The 21,641-nt window shown below is 40.2% G+C and overlaps 1 protein-coding gene across 9 annotated transcripts in view; it reads left to right on the top strand.

The window, feature by feature from the left end:
- The window catches only part of SORCS1 (sortilin related VPS10 domain containing receptor 1), a 270,529-nt gene that overhangs the window by 196,206 nt on the left and 52,682 nt on the right, over nucleotides 1-21,641 (top strand). For all 9 annotated transcript variants that reach the window (XM_027648093.1, XM_027648089.1, XM_027648094.1 and 6 more), the window contains 4 exons: nucleotides 5,406-5,524; nucleotides 8,342-8,431; nucleotides 13,427-13,606; nucleotides 17,853-17,999. In XM_027648093.1, coding sequence (XP_027503894.1) covers nucleotides 5,406-5,524; nucleotides 8,342-8,431; nucleotides 13,427-13,606; nucleotides 17,853-17,999 — 536 coding nt within the window. The remainder of the gene's footprint in view (nucleotides 1-5,405; nucleotides 5,525-8,341; nucleotides 8,432-13,426; nucleotides 13,607-17,852; nucleotides 18,000-21,641) is intronic.

Below are 21,641 nucleotides of genomic sequence, written 5' to 3'. Positions count from 1 at the left end.
GACACTGACATGCAGTGAAGAAAGAGTAGCAGCAGGATAAAACGAGATTTGTGAGTAGTTGGTAAATGGGATGGTTTCATTTCATTGATCTTCATTACTGGTTAATTGCTTTGCAGTTGCTGAGTCCTGGAGAGTTGTGAGCATATTCCCATACCATGAATGTTTCACAAATCAACATTCAGACCTGATGGAAATGGATAAAGAACAGTCATTTTTTGTGTTTCTCAAAAAAAAGGAGTAGAAAGATTAAAGTATGAGAGAACATTTAATTAAATTTTGGAATTCATTGCCATGGGAGGTTGTGAATGTTGAAGATGCGCTGGGGCTACTAAGGCACCTGGACTACTAAGGCAGCCTAGACTTCTCTTATTAGTCACTGGTGGAGAGGGTTACAGGCCTGGGTCTTTCAGTGACATACGTTACTACCATGTTCATTAGTTACAGGATGCTAGTCATCCTTCAAAAGCAGAAACTATCCCTTCCGACGGATTAGTGGGAATGGGGGAGACCTCCAGGCTTTAGGCTGCTAGCCCATTACCTGCGGGTAATGCCTTCCCCCCGCCCCAGCACGTGGCCCTGCGACCCCGCAAGGAGCACACAGACCACCAGGGAGGGACGGACGAAGGAGGAAGTTTATTGTGGGGTAGGGGTTTATAAGGCTTTCAGGAGGGTCAAAAGGGGACCAATCACAAGTTCAGGGTCACATAGAAAAAACCATCAGGTGAAGGGTCAACAGCCAATAGAAAGGGGTTAACAAAGGCCAATGGGAAACATCTCAGGACACCTTCCCAGGACACCTTGTGTGGGAGCACAGGGGATGTTGGGAAGAAGATCAGTGACTCTGCAAAAAGGTAAAAGCCATTTTAAAACCTGTTTAAACCACCTTAAAAACTTCAGTTTCTGTAACATTTGAACTGCTCTCATTTTCTTCACTAATCCATCTCTGACAGGACTTCTTCCATCCTGCATATGGCAAATCCATTGCCACAATCCCTAATGGCCAAGTTGCTCAGAAATGACCTGGGATACTCCATAGAAAATCTGGAAGAGAAAAAAATCATAGATTATGTGGATACTCTTTGCATAAAACTCCTGATTTGTCCTTGGTGGGTTTATTTGTAGAGAGAAGGATACATTCCTCAATGAATTAAATACAAGAAAAAAAATTGTACATTTGCAGAGTACGGTGAATATTTTCTCTGACTCTCCCTGTAATCAAATAAGTTTTTTGAAAGATAAGCATACAAGCTTAGGCTGCTTAGAAAGCAGTGGGTATTAGGGTTTCATATGCAATCCAAAATAGTACTCAGCAACAAAATGTCCTGAAGAAATTCCCACTCTGCTTTAGGAAGGGATCTAAAACTCTCCTGTGTACTTTTGCAGAGGCTCACCAACCTCCAGTAACCACCCATAACCTTCCCTCTACAGCAACTAAAGAAGAAATGTCTCTGGGACAGGTTGGATCCATTTCCCTTGAGAACATATTAGCATGGAGCTTGAGCTAAATAGAAAAGACTAAAATATTTCATGGCACAGGATCTCTCTGGCTCTTAACTTCTGCTATGTGTTAGCATTTGCAATTCTTTTTGACCACTGAAACAGATTAATTTTGTCAGAGGTTTCCCTTACAAGAAGTCAAGAAGTTTCCTCTGTTCTTGTGTTCTGTGACTTTTCTTGCTTCCTCTTTAGAAATAGCTGCCATTCCCCAAGAAGAATCCTATTCTGGGTGTCTAAACGTGTCAAAATCAAAGTGTCTGGGGGTGTAAGAGCTGGGAGTTGCTATGTTCTTCTCTCCAGGCACAGTGTGACTTTCTTGTTGTATATTAAAAACAGCAGCTGTTGTTGGAGGTGAGGGTTCTGGAAATGAAAAGCATAATGTCCTAATTACCTATGGTGGGGAAAACATCTGTGCAGGAAAACTAATGAAATTAATTCCAGAACTTAGCAACTGAATACATTAATTGACATTAATTAATGCTAAACTACAAACCTCTGCCAACGGAATCACATAAAATGTCCATGAGAATCAAATGAAAAAAGCCATGAGTTAATGTGAGCACAGAAAATCTTCCTCTAGGAAAAAAAGAGGGAACCAGGCACTGCAATAAGCTTGCTTTTCCTTCTTTCTGTCTCCCACAACAGAGGGAGCTTTTCTTGTGCACATCTCAGGGTTTGGCTGTTTGTGAGATTAGCTTAAGCAATTTCAATGCTCTGCCCTTTAGTAGTTATTACTGGCATTTTAGAATTGAAGCCAGGGAGAATTGCACTGTAAAAGTTCACAGAATTGCCTTAGTAAATCTTCATCAATGGTACAATCACTGCTGCCCAGACTCCTGCGATCACAGCAAAAATAGGCATAGTCCCCATTCCTCCATTAAAACAGGATTGAAAGAACTTCAGTCACCTCTAATGGATGTCAACCTGGCCTGCTGTTTAAAATCTCTTGTGGAGGAGATTCCTTAATCTTCTTTGCTGGCTGGTCCCAGCAAGGTACATCCTGTTCTCTCCCTGTGCTCTCAGCATTGGTAACCCCTTTGCATGGGAAGTAAGACAGCACTGCGGTCTCCTCTTAGCGTGTCCCAGACAGCTGGTGTGCCTGTGGAAGTAAAACAGTAATGGTGGGGGGAAAAAAAAGGGAACAGTATGGGAAACAGAGATCTGATCCTGTATATCTCTGCTGAGGGGTTTGATTCCATGTGTGAAAAGCCACCAGTCTTGTCAGCAGCTTGGGTGGCCATAGGGCCAGCCATTTTAACTGATGCTGCTTTTTTTAAGCTCAGGAACTTTCTTGAGGCAGAATGAGAGACCCTATCTGGAGTACTGTATTCAGTTCTGGAGCCCTCAGCACAGGAAAGATGTGGACCTGTTGAAGTGAGTCCAGAGGAGGCTACAAATATGATCAGAGGGCTGAAACACCTCTCCTGTAAAGACAGGCTGAATGAGCTGGGGTTGTTCAGCCAAGAGAAGGCTCCAGGGAGACCTTATTGTGACCTTTCAATACCTAAAGAAGGCCTATATGAAAGATGGGGACAAACTTTTTAACAGATCTCATATTGATAGGGCAAGGGATAGTGAGTTTGTACTAAAAGAAGGTAGATTTGGACTAGATACAAGGAAGAAGATTTTTACATTGAGAGTGGTGAAACATTGGCACAGGTTCCCCAGAGGAATAGTGGATGCCCTATCCCTGCAAACATTCAAAGTCAGGATGCACCTTGAATGGGACTCTGAGCAACCTGATCTAGCTGAAGATGTCCCTGCTCTTTGCAAGAGGTTGGACTATATGCCCTTTTAAAGGTCCCTTCCAACTGAAACCGCTGTGTGACTCTATGATTTTGGGGTGGGGGAGGTGGAAGAGGCAAGGGGCTGTCCTTCATGATACAAGGGATTGGATTAAAGAGGAGGAGTGGGAATTGATGGTGTTGCAGGGGAAGAAATGCATGTCCATTCTCTGTCTTATGACAAGGAGGGGACATGCTGCACAACACAGTACTATTGGGTGGTGGGAGAGGCTGTGACCCGCTTGTCCCCCTCCTTCCTGAATGCAGAGGGACAGAGGGCTGAACTGCTCTGAAGGGGAACTTTCCTGAGCTCACCTGAATGAGCAGGCTGGGAATTATGTCGTTCCCTGCCCTCTTGTGGCTAATGTGGAAAAAATCATATCCCTCTGAAGGGAAATACATTTCTATCATGCTGCCCAGGCTGCATTCATTAATGTTTTGCAGTGAGCTGCAAAAGCATGAAATGTTATAATACTAAAATGCTAATAATACTTAGCACTTTATGTATTCCAAGAACTCTGTAAATGCTGGAGTAAAATCATCCCTCATCGGACTTTCCTGAAGGTTCGTTACCCTGCATGTCTGTTTCAAGCAGAAGTCAACAACCCTTAGAAGCAAGGAAAGAAATGTCAAATGATAGATTTTAATTAAAACCAAGATTAAATATGAGATGGTAAAATTCCAGCCATTTCTATTTTAGTGTAAAATGCTTTTTCTCTGATCAGAAGTTGGTAATTATATCAAACAAGGGTCTGTGCCTCTCCAAGGAAAACTACTAGAAGTACTTCTAACATTAAATGCCATGTAGCATTTCTACCATGTAAGTGCTACTGCTAAAATGCCAAAGTCGTTCCTCCTGTAGATCAGGTTTGTCATTAAACAAAGTGCAAATTCCTAATGGATCTGAGAGTCCAAATTAAATACTGAGAATCTGGTTCTGTATTCTAGGATAAATTACCATCATGAAGAAATTCAATTTGTTTTTCTTCAGGTGATAGATTATGAGATGAGCACCTTGCAGTGCTTCAGAATAGGAGATGAGGGCATCCCATATAGTGACAGTGGATGAGACGGCTTGCATGGATGGCTGCATTTAGACCATTTACTTTGAAACTGCTGAGGCCTCTATTTTCAAGAGAATGTGGAATGATTGCCCAGGTCTGCCAGAATGCATCTACCTACACTGTCAATGGAGAATTAGCTAAAACCCCCTGAACGGGAGGTAGTCTGAGTTACTTTCCAAGTTTATCTGAATTACTCTACAGAGAATGTAAGTGCTGTAGGAAATATGAAGGTGCATCATGAAAGGGGTTCTCTGGTGACAGTATGGGGTATGAGTCCTCTGAAGGTGTCCATGTACTTGTGTATGCTCTGGACCTTGGCCGTGTTCTAAATAAACTTGGTACATGACTGTGGAGAAGCTGTTGTGCTCTACAGCAAATCCCACACCAGGAGATGACAAAGGTACACTTGGGAAAGGGAAACTGAGGCGCAACACAATGGGTGTCTGTCCCAAATCAAAGACACAGCTCTTCAGATCCATAGTTACTTAGGGAGTCCCAGGGCTTGGGCTGTTTTTTGCCTTAGTAAATAGTCCTTTACAGCTCTTGTTCCCTCACTCAGTTCCTGCTTTAAGTTTAAGCCTGGGTAGCATCCAAGTAAATGCAGCATGGGAAGGTAGCAGTGCTGAATGATACACCTTTAACTAGGTTTCTGTCAGATCTGAGACACGAATCATAGTATTGTGCCACCTTCAAATGCTACCTGTTGTCTGTTTCCAGCATGGAACCACAACACTGGCATGAAGTAATCAGATCACCTACGCTGGGCTCTCTCTTGGTAAAAATGTATAGCTCTGATGTCTAGTCTAGGGCAGAAAGGAAAGAAATAATGGGAGGCTGAGGCAGGTAAAGAAGGAAGGAACTTAAAGGAAGAAAATAATCAAGGGTGGATTTGTGAAAGATGTAAGGGAAAGAAGTTTTTTGTGCTGTTGAATGGATGATGTCAGTTCATGTCACATGAGTCTGGGAAGCAAAAATGCTGCCTCAGCAAATAGATTTATGACAGCAGGAAGAATCTATGCTCAGGATCTCAAGTGAATTGTTTTTGTTCTTTTCCTTTCAGATGCCCAATACATCACCTGCAAGATGCAGAACTGCAGTGAAGCCACTCGCAGCAAACCCTTTCCAGGCTATATCGACCATAACTCCTTGATCGTCCAGGGTGATTATGTCTTTGTTCAGGTGCAGAACACCCTCTTCTCTTATTTATTCTGTTATTTTTATTATACTATTCTATATTATATTATTTTCTCTTGTATTCCTTTGCACGTGTGTGCATGTTGGATCCATAAAGGCACTGAGTGGATTGTAGCAGTTTGTTACAAAGCTAACAGTGTTCCTTTTACCTCTAGTATCTTGCCACTGTAGGGCCATAGAGTTCCTGCCTGGAGTATCCACCATATACACTGGAGTGCTCTGTACCCTGCAATCTCATCAGCACTCTGGAATTACTGCTTTAACTGCCCAGCTGGAAGTGGTGTGTCAGTCATCTGCTATTACAAGGGAGTAGACCAAAGCTTTTTGAGCATGAGAGGGAAATAGGACAGGAGAGAGGGAGTCAGAGAAAGCCCCAAAGGAGTAATCAGGCTTTATTGTTATGCCTCAATGGTGATTATAGTGAAAAAGCTGAAGATGAGATGTACTCAGCCAAACTGTGTTCCAGGTGAGAACTGGTGAATAGATTTGAACCACTGTGGGTTTCATTAGGCTGCTACCAGTGTCCATTTAATGTCAGATGAAGAGGACAAAAATAACAACAGGATTTCAGGGAACATGGAGGTGAACTGGAAATCATTAGGACTGAACTGGGCTTCTAGACAATTTACATTCTAGCATGCTTGCGAGTGAAAGGAAGAGAAAGGACTGATATGTTACATTGGATGAATTGATTGCTAGTTGCCTTCAGTCAATGAACTAGGTCTTAAACACCAGTCTAAATCATCCACAAATAAATCTGAGACGTGTTCCAGAATAGCTTTTGTACCTAATGTGTCTGAGGCAAAAATGAAATGTTTATGTGGCAAGGGAAACAGGGGCACGCATCACTGTTTAGCCATGCTCTCACATTTCAGAATGACTGTGTTTGTGTCTCGAGTGACACAGGAGCTGGAATATTTCTCTTCATATGTGAATTGTTTCATTACTTCATCACTGATGCCTTGGTTTTGTGTTTTCAAGATTGTTAGTCTTCTCTGTTTTGACATCATGTTATTAAACCATGTAGAGAAGCCCAGCTCTTTGCTTTATCTGAAGTCAGTGCTGGGGAGATTGTTTACCTTTCTGGATAACCCTTGTATTTTGATGAGTTCCTCTTTCTCTTTCATAAACTGCTGCACAGTGTTCCTGATGCTGTCAAATTTTTGCCCTTCATGGTGTAAGGAGGAGCATGTAAAGAGGCAGCTCTTACCATGTTCTCCTTAATGCCCAATGGGACTTCGCACAACTTCATGTGTTCATGTTTGTAACACAGTTTGTGAAGGTGTGATTTAATATTTGGATTTGAAAAGCTCCCATTTTAATTCTTAAACTTCTTAGGATTCTGAAACAAATAAATATAACAGGCCAAAGAAATAGTACTTGCCAATCGTTAATAATCAACACTTAGATGTATGTAATAATAATATTATAATCCCTGGAAAACACCTGTGCTTTGTTTGATATAGTCAGGAAATTCACTGTTGGCTAGCAATTTAAAATGTGATTCTTCAAGTGTTTACATTTGTAGCTGGCTGACAAGGACCTGTTAAATAATGCACCATGGCTGATGCTGGACCCTGTGTTATCCCAGGCACTGTTCTTCAAAGGAGGAATAACCCTAAACCAGGCTGTATACGCTTGGAAGAGTAGATGAACACCCTCTTCTAACCTTCCCTACCTTCCTTGATCTCCATCTAGCTTTTCTGAATGAAACCATTTGGAATGAGAATTAGTAGGCTTAAAAGCACTAGGATAAAGGAAAGGGAGTTTATTTTCCCACTAAACTCTGTTTTATTTACAAACTCACAATCTCTCACAAAAGAATACTTCTGGCATTCCTTCCTCTAACTTTTGCCCAGTTCTCTTGAGAAAATGTTGAAGAGTTTTAGAATGAGAAATAGTGCTTATTTTACTCTGATTTGGTATGAACCTAGCCTCTGTGTATCTTGCATTTTAAACTACTGCAGCACATTTTAAAAACCTACTACTAAAGAAAAGTCTTGATAAGCTCAAGCATCAAGCAATTAAAGCAAAGTTCTACAGGGAGAATCCTTTGGAATATTTGTTCTTCAGTATCTTTCGTCCAAGGATTTCCAAGTACTTTACAAACATCGATTATACTTCAGCAGCACTGGAAGCCAGATAAAATTGTCAGCTTTTTTCCTTTCATTTTCCCTCCTTTAATAGGTGGTAGAAAATGATACCTCACATTGCTCTACCCAACATTTTTGAGGTCTTGCCATCAGTATTTATGCACTTAAATAAATGGCCAGATTCACAGAAATGCCAAATCCATGGAGCTTCTCTTGGCCCTTCATATTCCTGAATGCTTAGCTGATCTCGTAACAGATAACCTATGATGGCTTGTACATGGCCACACAGGAACCAAAGCTGGAAGCAGAAATACAAATCAAGCCTCATGTCTGCCAATCTGCTGATCCAACCAACAGCCTACATGGCAGCTCTGCAGATAGCAAAGAACAGGCAGTTTTGCTTTAAGACAGAGGAGAGCTCTGGCATGTGACTTCATGGCCCAAGTGAAGTTAGGACTTCAGTTTCCCCAGGTTTTCACATGAAATTCTGACCTTTATTTCTCCTTGCTGAAAGTGGGATTCCTCTTGTTTTATTTTTCAGCTGCTATCAGCTGGATCAATGTTTATCCATCACCTGTCACAGCACTGCAGTTTTAAGCCATTGCTACCACACTGTGATATTTCTCTTAACAGCTTTTGTTTGATGTTCTCCATGATAATAAAAAAATAATAAGGAAAGCTGATGATATCTTTCTTGCTTCTCTCATAGTTGACATCAGGAGGAAGACCACATTATTACGTTTCTTACAGAAGGAACACATTTGCACAGATGAAGCTGCCAAAGTACTCCTTGCCCAAGGTAGGTTACTGTTTCTGGAATGCCCATATGAGTCTACAGATACTTTAATTGCACAGAAAATCTTAAATCCAACACAAGTAACTGCAAGATGGCATGCAATGAGTGCAAACACCATTCTTCTTTCACAGAACATTTGCAAGCAAGAAAGGACTAAAACCAAAAGTCAGCACTTTGGCTAGTCAGGGACATAGGCATGAATGTAGACAGATATCACAGCCTATGTCAATTACCATTTCTTTATAGTTAATTAAGTTTTGGAGGAGACTCTCTCTTTTTCTTTTTTTTTTTTTTTTCCAGTCTTAAAATTCCCCTTTCCTGTCCCTGTTTTGTGTGGGTTTCTTTTTGTGCTTGCCTCATTAGCAGATTTTAATGGGAACCAAGCAAAGAGTGTGTCTGTGTGTCTGCTCTGTATTTTCCCTAATTAAGAACAATGGTGAATTAGCATTGGAGCTTGAAAGGGTATTTCTGCCTTCTGGAGCTGAGTTTTTTAAAACACTTATAAAAAATGTTAGCTCTGTTTTCTAGAAACCACCATTTTGCAGCTAAGGTCCTAATGGCTTCTTAACAAAAACAGGACTTTTTTTTCCTTCTCATTCTTAATATAGTCTTAAATGAAATTTAAGCTCAAAGGTAGCAAATGATCTTGTGGATTCTATATGAGGTCTAACATCTGAAGACAAATGCGCTCCCAGAAATTAAGTGAGGATTGTCAAAAGAAAAAAAAAGAAAGTGCAAGGTCAATCTATTCCTAGGAGTTGAAGTTGTACCAGGTTTTGTAGGTGGAAATATTCAAAGGGATAACTTGGCTAATGTCACAACTGACTGTCTTTGATTCCTCAACCCAAAGGACCTGTTTATAATAGATTTACTGGGTGACCTTCATATAATCAGAATGCAGCTCAAACCCAGGCCTTCAATGCCATACGTTACCTACTCTGCTGTTGTAGCCTTTGCTTTTGTTTACATCACCTGAAAAACCAGGGCACTGAGGATCATACCAGAAGCCATGAGATCTTCTTAGCTCTGACACAGGAGACCTGTGGTCTGCCTCAAAATTTTCAGGCACATTTAAAGATTGGTTGGTTTGAAACTTCCTGTCCAAGCAGGAGGAATTTACTCTTGTGAATTCAGATCAAATTTAAACAGGTGTTATTCGAAGGAACCTTTAGCAAGGGAATTGCATTTTAGGATGGTTATTGTAAAATCCAAATAAAAATTGTCATTTACAATGATTCAAATCATCTGTAGAGAGACTGTTTGCTTTAAAATTGTTGTTTCCTTTAGCCCACACTTACTTTTCTGTTCACCTTCTTAGAGAGACCTCTGGAGAGCTGGGGAAAATGTACTACAATTAAATTACAATATGTTCTCAGATAAAAGGAATTGGAGCAATATATTCATGTTATTTGACCTAAAGAAAGATGCTTTATCACAGTCTTGCAATATCTTCAAAGACTGAAGTGCTACATTTGACTTGGAAAGAGCTACAGTAGAGCTGTCTAGGAGGCTGCTGTCAAAGCAAGATAGTCACTTTTATGAAAAATGTGCAGAATTATATTATTCAAGGAATTTAAACAAACAGCTTCTTTTATGTCCAAATTCTCTTTCATCTCCTTCAGCTAAGAAGGAGGGGCCAAATATGGTAAAGAGTACTAAGTGAGTTCTGGAATTGAAGACGGAAATATCAAGCTTTTTGTGTCATCATGTCACTCTTCCCAAACTGGAGGCGTATGACGGCAGGCAGCTTTGGCAGGTGATGATGCTTCTCAGGCAGGATGGCCTACAGCAAATCAAAACTAAAATATTATTCTTTTTGACATTAACAGCCTGGTAGCTAGTTTAATTAAAAGCCTAAATGAACTTGAAACACTGTTCCTCACAAGCAGATGCCTGAATATGTGGCTACAGGTTTCGTTAATTCTCTAAATAGTCTTTATTGAGACCTGTTAATTGTTGCAGTGACATTGATATGTGGATTGTTACTGCCTGTTCTGCACCACAGTGCCAGAATATGAGTTCTGTCACAGACTGTCATGTCGAATCACCTTAAATGTACATGCAGGTTACATTTACTCCAGTTTAGACCAATGCACTGGGTAGACATCTGAGAATACTGAAGCAAGCCAAGCAATTTCTCTTTTAAAAAGACCTTTCTTAACTGGTATTGGGTTGAATAGTGATGGGATGGGTGCATGTGGTACCTCTGTTTTAAATTCATCACCTTCTTTCAACCTCAGGATGCACATCCTGACAGAAGAAGCAATAACCACAAAAAAGCCCCAACCCAAAACCTTAAATACAAACCTTAAAAGAGCTGACAGTCCCAGTAATTGACAGAATAAAACTGGCATTACACATCCCTACCGTTTAACTTGCCAGGAAGAAAAGTTCCCTGACCAAGAGCAAAAAGGGCAATTGAAGCTTGTTCCATAATTCAGAAAGCCTTGGCCTTTAGTCGTTGGAGTAGACACCTGATCAAGCCAATGTACAGCATCATTCTGTTACTTTTGTCTTTGGAAAGACAAAAAAGACAGATAGTAGAAGTGTATATTAATTTACTTCTAGTATATGCTGTAACAGAGAGAAAAAAGCTCAGGCCTTTAGTAGACAGAAGCCTGGAGAGCCCCTGAAGATGACGACAACTGTTGGAGAAAGGTGCCTTGCTTCACATTCCTGTCCTCTTCTGCCTTTGTAGGGAGCTTGTTCCATATCAAGATGAAGGCTGTTGTTTTGTATTATTTTTGGCCCTAAAAAAATCAACTCCCACCCTGGAAAAAAAAAAAAAAATTATATACCGATTGATTTTAATTTTGCCAGTGTGGAAATGAAAAATTCCTCATGTTGGTCAAAGACCTGTTTGATGCCCATATACTGATCCTTTTCTAACAAAGCTTTGCATGATTGCCACACCTATTGGAGAAGGACTTATTAAGAGGAAAAATTAAGAGGAAAATTTATCCCCAAAGGCACACAGTTGGAACGCTATCTTTTTTTACTTTCTTCACTATGTATATAATACCAATTCAGTCTCAGTCTCTGTTTCCCCAGGCTTAAATTCCTTCAGCCTTAGTGGAATCTTCTTTAGACATCCATCTTACAGCATGATCTGATCAAATTCATGAAGCATCTAGTGAATAAATTAACTTGTTTGCTTCTTAAACATTCATGAAATTGCCTTTAATTTTCTCTGTTGTTGATCAAAGTATCTTTCTACCCCCTCCGCTAGTTATTACAAAACTATTAATTGAAATGATAAGTTAATGTCACAGTACATTCACCAGACAAAACAAATTTTACTTACAATCTGTCTATGTTTAAATAGAGGGGCCTGCCCATGTGTGCACATATGCAGAAGTTAAAACTTGAGATTAGAGCTGTGCTAGGCAATGTTGCCTGAAGCACATTGGGAACACCTACTGATGTAGATCTCCCAGCAGATTCACCAAGGTGACAGTCTGAAATAAGGAACCTCAGACAAACAGCTATGGCTGTAACTTCTACCAGCACAACTGGAGCTACAACAGGATGTCTATTCACAGCCAAACTTAGTAGAAGGCAGTGGGACTTATATTACCTTTACTATTGCCGCAGGAGTCAAACCAATCTGTTCCTCTATAAAACTGGCCCGTCTTCTGGGATGCGATTTTCCCCAGTGCAAAGAAGCAAGTAAATCAAGTGCATATTTATCCACTCTGTATTCAGACCTGGATCTGGATGAACAAACAACTGTTATGAATCTTAACTCCATGGTGAATCTGCTTTCAAATACATAGATCAAATTTCTTCATTGTGTTATTTTTTTATCTTTACATTACAAGGCTTCATCTGGAAGTATTTATTCTCCCTAGGAATCCACAAGACAGTGAATTATCAAAGAATATTAATAAGAAAAGGAAGAAGTAGCATCAGCTTCCAAAGAGTATATTTTCTGATAAGGTTCCCAGTTTTGCATGTAGAAAGTCCTGGCTGAGATTCATGGAAGCAGAATAACTTTGGGATATCTGCCCAAAACAGACAGAACAGCTGAGTCTTCTGGGAATCACCTGGTACTAAGAAATCTTCATTTCTTTTCCTACCTCAATAGATTTTTATGGCACCAAAGAACTCAGGGTGCCTGTGCTGGGCAGATAGAGCCTGGGAATTTCATTATAACAATCTCTCTCTTTGGTGACTTTTTCTATTGGGTAATAATTTCTCCAGGCATTGAAAGATGTAATCAGGTTTAATAGTTTTTAATTTTTTTCTTTAATTATGCAATCTTTTCATTGTTTCCTGCCTGCTGTAACACAGAGAACAGAGTAAAACAAAACCTCACTTATAACACTAATGATCTAACTACAGTTCTCTTCTTTACATCTAGTGAGGATTAAGATTGTTTTTCTGTTAAATTTCTTGGAATGTGGTGTTTAGTACTGTGGTCCAGGGCCTTGGCTCAAGTCCACACTGTCATTAGAAACAGTAGATAACAGCAGCACTGGCTGCAGTTAGAACCCATTAGAACCTCCTTATTTCAGGTCCCAAGCATACTTGGCTTCTGAATGCTGGGGGACAAGCAGATGTTTCAGATGCTTCTTCTTTTTTTTTTTCTTTAAATATTTTTAATATCTCTGATTCCACAATCACAAGTGGAATCACTCAGGTGCCAAAAGAAAAGAAAAACCCACAACTAATTAACAGCCCTTCCTAGCCCTCAGACAAAGTATTTTCATTAAAATGAAGGTGTTGATAAGGTGGGCGAAAGTGCTGCTACCAATGTTCAATTAACACCTCATCAGTTAATTACTGCTTTGAAAATTGGCAGAAGAGAGCTGGTGTAAAATATTCCTAGATGGAATGTCCAGTTTACAGCAGTATTGCCTACTGATTAAACTCCAACCTATTCTGATTGAACTCCAGCCTAAATTTATCCCTTGCTCCTCCACAATTACTTTGATGCCCTTGGAAATGACAGTGCAGACCTCCCTCTAGTAAAGTCTCTCTCTTTTCTTTCCCCAGGACATGCATGTTATCAGCACAGATGAGAATCAGGTGTTTGCAGCTGTACAAGAGTGGAACCAGAACGACACATACAATCTGTACATCTCCGACACCCGAGGGATCTACTTCACCCTGGCCTTGGAAAATGTCAAGAGTAGTCAAGGGCTGGAGGGGAATGTGATGATTGACCTCTATGAGGTATGTCATAACTCCAAACATCTCATTTCTATCTCAGAAGCTCACATGATGCCAGTACCATTTCCTCTTTGCACATCAGTCTTGTAATATGCATGTGAACAGCAAAACCAGTAAGTGACTAAACACTTAGTTTTACCCTCCTTTTACTTAAGGGCCTCTGTGCAATCGGATGAGTTTTAAGTCCAGATTTTACACACGAGTTGAATTTAGGCCCAGCCTAATATTATGAAGATATTCACTGCTGTGTTCACCAGAGGGTTCTTAGGTGAGGAAGAGCTCATGGCTCTTTCATGCACAGCAAAATGTGTTGGAATAGTTTACTCAGTTGCTAAGAGGAACTCTGTTTCTCAGCCAAAATCCTTGGCCCCACAGTATCGGCTTGGACTCACATTGGCTCTGTGACTCTGAAAGCTCCCAACAGTCTGAATAGTATCATCTCTAAATTTTTTTTTGCATTTCTGGCAGTCCAACTGCTTGGTTTAGAAGTTAAGCAGAGACAGCAGTTTTCAACTCTCTTTGTCACCTTTCTCAGCTTGGACTATTTTGAGAACTTAAGTGATTATAGATATGCCCCCTTGGGCTATCCTATGAGCATGAAAGCTCTCCTACCTCTTTTTAGTGCCCTCTTTATCCCTGAGACTTTTTCTGAACAAATGTGTTCCGCTTAAGCTCACCCATAAAAAGGCCAATTTACATTGTCTTCTGTGACAACTGATCCTAAGAACAGGACTTTTAATGTGCCCTTAATGTGTACATCTCTTGCCCTGCTGCCTCTTTTGCCTCTGGAGACAGCACTCAGCTAATGAGAAATTCAGTCCTCAGCTGCTGTTTTGAGGGTCAGTTTCTCTTTTCAGGTCTCTTCCAGGGTATTTTCTGACCGTTTAGAGGAAAAGTCATTAACTAGATATGAGTACCTTCGAAAAGGAAGATGCTTTCCATATTTCCCCATCACTGCCTGAATCTTGACTCTGCTATATAGTTTTCCTTCAGCTGCCCTTTACTTGGAAACCACCTTGAATTGTCCAGAGATCCCAAGTGTTGTACATCAATGCAGATGAACTGTAGGAGGATGGGCACTGCCATTTCAGTCATTTGGACATTTTTTACTATTAATCTCTCTGCAGCACTGGCAGCCCATGGAAAAACTGTTACCTCTTATTACTGTCAGCTCAGGAAGCGGTTTTACTGCATTATGTAAAGGTGTCCTACATCCCGAGGGGGGAAGAAAAGCTTTTGCTTTGTTTTATTCAGCTGACACCACACAGTAACCTGGATTGAAATTGATGGAATCAGACTTACAGTGTCATATCTGCTGATTATCTAGATAGAAAGAATATTGGCTGACATGGAACCTGGCACAAACCTTCCTTTCAATTTGATGTTCTAGCTGGAAGGGAACACAAAGCCAGCCAACGTGGTTCTCCAAGTCAGATTATTGCAAAAGATGAGTGCTCTAGGGGTAAATGGAGATGAAGACAAGAGAAGAAAAAAATCCATAGATAAATTAAAAGGAAGTAGGGAGATTTTAAAATGAGTCCTTATGTGGTGGCAACAGTATATTTAAAAAAGCACTATTATTTGAGAAAATACCAGAGAAAGACCTGTTTAGTGTGTGTGTGTGTGTGTGTGTGTGTGTGTGTGTGTGTGTGTGTGTGTATGCATGTTTGTCAGGTGTTAGAAATAAGTTCTTCTGGTTGCATTGTAGTGAACATGTTTGTGTGTGTAATTCCTAAACCTATTCTGGGTTAAGGATTAATCTGCTCAATGCTGCTCAGCAGAGAGTTGCACTGGGTACAAAGAGAAAATAAAAATTGTTTCATGTTGTCTTACTGAGTTCTTTTCAGAAAAACACTGTCCTAGAGACCATCTCCTAGAGTAAGGGAAGAGCTAAAATCATTGACCACTGGGTCTGAGTTCTCTTTCTAGTTCCTGTGTCTCTCCGGTGATGTGGTGTGGCTCTGTTGGACTGGTCCACAGCAAGACAGTTCTTCCTGTGGGAATCCAGGGCTGAAGTGATAACAGACCGTGAGGAGATGCATCTATAGCTATGGTGTATATGACTGTCACTCTGGGGCTTATTTTTTATAGCAGTATGTATCTTGGCTGAGAAGTATATGTTTGATGTATGAAGGTGGTGATGGAGAGTCAAGAATGTCTTTCGAGTTGTGTGTTCAAGTGTCTTGTATGAGTCCTTCTGAAAGTGTAGACCAACATTTGTGTCTGCACACAATGCATTCAGGGTGGTGAGGGATGTCTACAGTTCCTGTGTGGGAGCTGATGGAGTGCTTTTCTCTCTGACCCCTGTGGTCATGCACTCCTTACATGGGTCTTTCTCTCTTATGAACAGCAGGGATGAACAGATCACTGTGTGTGTCGTGGTTGTGTATATGCAGTAGGTGTATCCCTTCCTACTGAGAGTACACAACCATGTACAGGCTGTGCAGTCTTTTTTCAAGATAAAGCTGTCCAAGACTGACAGTATAACATAACTTTGCTTTCTTGGGAAAGGATTCTGAGTTCTAGCCCATGACTAGAATCATAAAAAGAAAAATTCACAGCATTTCAGAACACATTTATCACCTGATATATAAAATGCTCTTTAATCATTTATGGCCAGCATTTCACAGGGACTATATAATAGAACTATTTCAGGACAACAACAAAGCAAAGTAGAAATGGAATGTAGGCTCTAGCCCTCTGGTAGTAAAGATGGAACTATGTTATTTTTCTAACCCTGTCTATTAATGCAATATCACTGGGTGACAGTGTACCCTTGTCTTTTCAGGGTGCCTTTCTACTATGACAAAAAAATCCAGAACACTTAATTGGGTAGGAAAAAAATCCTGCAAAGAAATTGAAAAGGTTATCTTTTTTTTGCTTATATTAACAATAAATTAGTTAACTACTTAATTTAACTATCGCCCATTATAGCAAGTCATGTCAAGTCTTTGTGCAACTTCAAATGAAATCTCATACCATAGCTCAAGCAGGAGGGCACTATTGCAAATGACTAAGTACACCAATATTCTGTACCAAAGCACTGTACACTAGTAGTCTCACAGCATGTGACTAAAAGTGCAATAAGGTCCTGTTCACTGTAGCATTCAAATCCAGCCACATAATTAAATCAGTTGAGCTGGAAAAAGCTCTGAATCTGCTATGTAACCATTTGCCATGCAATGCCATTTAAGTAATAATCTCTATGAATAAAAAGTCTTGATGAATGATTCTGTCTGCTAGTTCTGCATCATAAGAAGAGATGAGGTGGATGACTGAACAGACTTGCTGGAAACCAAAAAGTTTCTCACTTTCCCCCTCCTTCTCCTGATTTCACTTCCCTTTTTATTGCTGCACTCAGATTGCAGAATGACAGCCTAACAAATTCATTCGCAAGCTGCAGCAGCTATTGGGCTATTGATTTTTAGTGTGCTGAGAAGATGGGAACATTCTGCAATGTGAGTTGTGGTTTGAGGCTGATTTTTTTTCTCCCCACTAAGATACTTTTAGGCCTGTTTCCAATGTGAATCTGTTAGCATCTTGTCTTTACAAAATCCTCCTGCAGGTCTATGGATTGAAACTCTTGGGTAAAACACTAGGAAAAATAAAAAGATGAGGATCTCATTGCTAGCTCTACAACTGGCATTCTGGATGGCCTTGCTTTAGTCACTAGTGTTTTGGTTTCCTTAAAATACAAAACCACAATAAAAATACCTCTGTGCCCCAAGTTATCCTGTTGAAACACTGATAATTGTGAAGCACCTTGGGATCCTTAGATGAAATGTCTGAAGAAGGCTGAGGAAGAATAGAAGCACTGAACTGCAAGTTTATGTGTGTGTGTTGCTGTTTTCTTTGCAAGGTCAAAATTGCCACTGTGTCCAGCTACTGTTGTGCAAGAGACAAATAATTGCCCTGTACATATTTCATCTTTCAAGGGAAGGATGCCTACACAGTTGAGATTGTCACTTTACAGATAATGCTATCTCATTCTTACCATGTTCTCATGATGACTTTGAAATACAAGCTTGCTTTCCCATTTGTCGCCTTTGCACCTGTGATGGTTTTAGCTTTTCCCCATGCCCTTCAACTTGTCTTCCTTTGATGTACCTTGAGAGTTCTTGCCCTGACATCGACAACACTCACACACCCACCAGAGCCCTGTTGGGTTTGACAGGGAAAGAGGGACAGGACACATGCACAGAACCTGCATGGACTTGATCTATTTTTCAGCCATGTCAATTTTTCCTAGGTAGCAGGGATAAAGGGAATGTTCTTGGCTAACAAGAAGATTGACAATCAAGTGAAAACTTTCATCACCTACAATAAAGGGAGAGACTGGAGTTTGTTGCAGGCTCCACACACGGATCTGAGAGGAAATCCCATTCACTGTCTCCTAGTAAGTACCTGAGGGGGAAACTTGGGGGGGATGGTAGTATCCACAACAATCTTTTTCTACAAGGTAACACAAGAAAGAGAGGGCAGCTCCCCTTTCCATGCAGTGTGTCTCATGGAGTGCAGCACACCAGGCTGGGGCTGCCAGGGGATAGGTATTGCAAGACATGGCATTGTAATTTAGCTTAATTTAATTTAATTTCTGGAGCAGAAGTAAGCATCGTGGATCAGCTTCCTTCTGCACAACTGATAGCGTCCCCTTAAATAGCAGGTGAACTGGATGCCGTGTCTGCGCAGTTGATTCTCTGGACACTAGATGGGAGGCGTGAGCTATTGTAGCTCAGAAACCTTAAGGGCTCTGATAACTGGAGACAGGCTCAAAGGAAAATAGAGCTCTGGTTTCTTTCAGGCCTCTCTGTTGACATTAATATTTATTAACATTTATCATTTTCTCTTTGAGCTCAGAAGTGAGAATTGACACATTCGTCCAAATATATGTATAGCTTTATGTTGATGTAAATTGTGTCTATCTCTGTACTTATTGATATAGATACGCGTGTAGTTGTCTTTAATCATCATTATATGCAAACAGTTTTCAAGAGGGAAGGTGAAAGATGAGCAATGTGAATATAACTGGAGATCTGTATCAAATTAGAAAGCTTAGAGTTATATTGACATATTTTTCAGCCAATGCAATCTGTATTCAGGAGTGGGCTAATACTCAGAGCCCCTGTTTTTGGGATTCTCAATAGCTTTCATATTACACAAATTCTAACATTGTTCCAGGCAGAATCAGGGGCACTATTTAGACAGCTCTTCCTCTTCTGTCCTGTACCTACATGTTTCTTTCCATCAAAAAAAAAAAAAGTTTCTCATTTTGAGACTGTTTGTTAAAATCTGAATCAGAATTACATTTTGTAGCTGAATGCTACACTAATCTCTTAACTGAATGTCATGCACTATTGCAAGAGCAAAGAATAAATATTTGAAGCTGTTCAAATAATTGATTTTTTGATTAAGCCAAAATGCAAGCCTTATATTTTCTGTCGAGTTTGGAAAAAATAAATAGGGATGACTGGTGTTCAGAATTATTTCAGAGCATGACTAAATTTGTTTGGGTTGGAGTTCTTCTTTCAAGATTTTAAAAACTGTAACTAAGTGCATTTTTAATTAGATCTTTTTATGAGGTAAAAACAAAAAAAAGATGATATTCAGATGTAAAATAACTTAATTTTTTGGAAGGGACTACCTAGAGAAGCCTTTGTGTTTTAAATAGATTGTAAATCTGAATATTTCATAAAAAACCCACACCTTGACCTTTCCAAATGATGACCAATTCTATCAGATGCCCAAGATTTTTCTCATATGATATGGCAGTATAATATTTTAGGGGGCTGGTAAGGCAGATCCTGCTTTTCCTTATGGCATAGCTAAGTGAATTCTTAATAGTCTATTGTACATCTGGCCTAGCTCCCATACTTACACCATGGCAGATACTAATGCTTTCCCACTGCTGTTTTTCAGATAAATGTCTCTAACACTAGTTCAGGACACAGCAATGATGTATGTTCCAGATAGTTGTTAGAATGGGATCTGCCATTTCCCAGAGTGACAGGATGGTCCCCAGCTTGTGGGTGCAATGCTGTGTCCTCTGTGCATATGGTCTTTAAACTTAAACTCAGTGAGAGTTAAAACAGAAATAAGTACATAACAGCTAAATTGGCAGCTAAGGGGGTTAAGAGGGAATCTGGTTGAAGCACAGGGCGAGCCAGACGGAACCCTCCCTCTACTGACACTTTGCTCAAGGTGGTTTTTTCAAAGCGACTCAGAACTTCTCATTTTTTTTGAGACAGTTCTGAGTAATGAGGATGGAGGAAAGCAATGAAATTTCATCTAATCCCAGGGTTTTGTTTTTCTTGTTTATACCACTTGTTTTCTAAGATGAATACACTTAATCTTCATAAAAGAGCTGCCAAGGTATTTTATCTCAAAGATGCTGGTTTAGTTTGATACTTATCATGTGTTGTGAAGTAGTTAGCTGAGAAGTAATTCTGTCTGGTAAGAAATGGGCATCTGCCCAGGAGAGTTTATCAATTAACTTTCAAGGATGGACTAGTGGTTCAAACACTGGGATGAATCTCAGGAGAATCTTGATTCAGTTTTTAGGCAGGCCTATCTCCAATTTCCTGCATGACCTTGGGCAGTCATTTATTTTCTCTCTGTCTCACTTCCCCAGACATCTGTTAATTCCCTCCCACATTTCGTTTGTCTTGTCCATATGGATTATATGGATTTCAAGACAAAGACCCTCTTCTTGTAAGGAGGAGATATTCATGCCATCTGCTACGGAGTAGTTTAAGCATTTAAGGGAGGTGTTTTGAATAGCTCTCTTGAAGTGTTTATCTCTCTCCATTGCTCCTCGCTTTTGCAGGTGAGAAAATACTTTGACTCCCCCTAGGTTTGGGAATGGTGTCTAACATCATCCTTATGTTATAATACTGTGTCCCACTTCTGATCAGGTATAGCCACTAATAGCTGGTGTATGTGTTTCATGCCATTGGAGACAGTTCAGGTGGGCTTTGCAGAACAGCCAAGACGTGGGGTTCTGGACATTTATGAGAAATCTTACTAAGGAATGAGGGGAACATAAAGAGGGGAACATAAAAGTTCTGGCTTGAAAATATTAGGAAGGAAGTAATGAACTCTTGCAGAACTGTAAAAACTATGGCAGTGAGCAGAGAAGTGGGCTATGTCACCTATGCTTTATCTTCTACGTAGGTTTTAAATGCTCCAAGCTGTGGTCATCTTTCCGCTAGTGGTGGTGCAGCAGGTAGCACAGCTGGGTACTGGGCAATGACAGGGAAACCCAAAGCTGGTGATTCTGATGATAATAATGATTTCAGTAGCTTGTTGGTTACAACAAAAGGGATAGAGACAATTGATGAAAATTCTGAAAATCAGAGTGAGAGGTCTGTGTGTGAATTAAGCATGATAGAACACAAACCAGCTGGAAAAATACCTGTTAATGAACTCTATAGGGATAGAGATGGAGAAGGTATACATCAGAGATGAGGAAGAGAATGCTAATACAGTGAGGATATGGGATGGCCATGGACAGTAATTTTAGGTGTTTGGCTAGGAGTGGAAAGGCTGGTTTTTACACCATACCCAGTTGTCACTAGAGACTCTAAGCATTACTGCACTCCAACCAATAAGAAGTCATGCCACTGAAAAGATCATCTGTCTGCTTAGACAAATGGCCTGGATTTTAATATTTGAGAGATATACTCCATTTTAATATACTATATCTGTTAAATGAGACTAATTTGAAAGAAAACCTCTGGTATCACAAAGACTTTAGTCTAACAAGGTCTCATTTGAGTTGGGAACTGACTGAGTTGCCATTTGCTTCTGTATTCAGAATGCTGAAGTGGGCTTGGAACATGTGAATATTAAAAATATGTTCTCTATTTAGTCTTCTCACAACCGATAAAAATGTAAAAGGAAAGAACTCATGCTCTTGCAATGCTTTTCCACTTCCTGCATTCATGTCAGCTCAATTTGTTTTCCACTCCCTCCCGGCGCCCCCAGGCTGCTCCAGCGGCTGCCCTCGCAAGGCTGTCAGATAGAGTTAGGCTGCTCAGTA

This window comes from Corapipo altera, unplaced genomic scaffold (genome assembly GCF_003945725.1).
Source record: "Corapipo altera isolate COAL_440 unplaced genomic scaffold, ASM394572v1 56, whole genome shotgun sequence".
Lineage (NCBI taxonomy): Eukaryota > Metazoa > Chordata > Aves > Passeriformes > Pipridae > Corapipo > Corapipo altera.
This window is presented reverse-complemented; position numbering and strand designations above follow the sequence as displayed.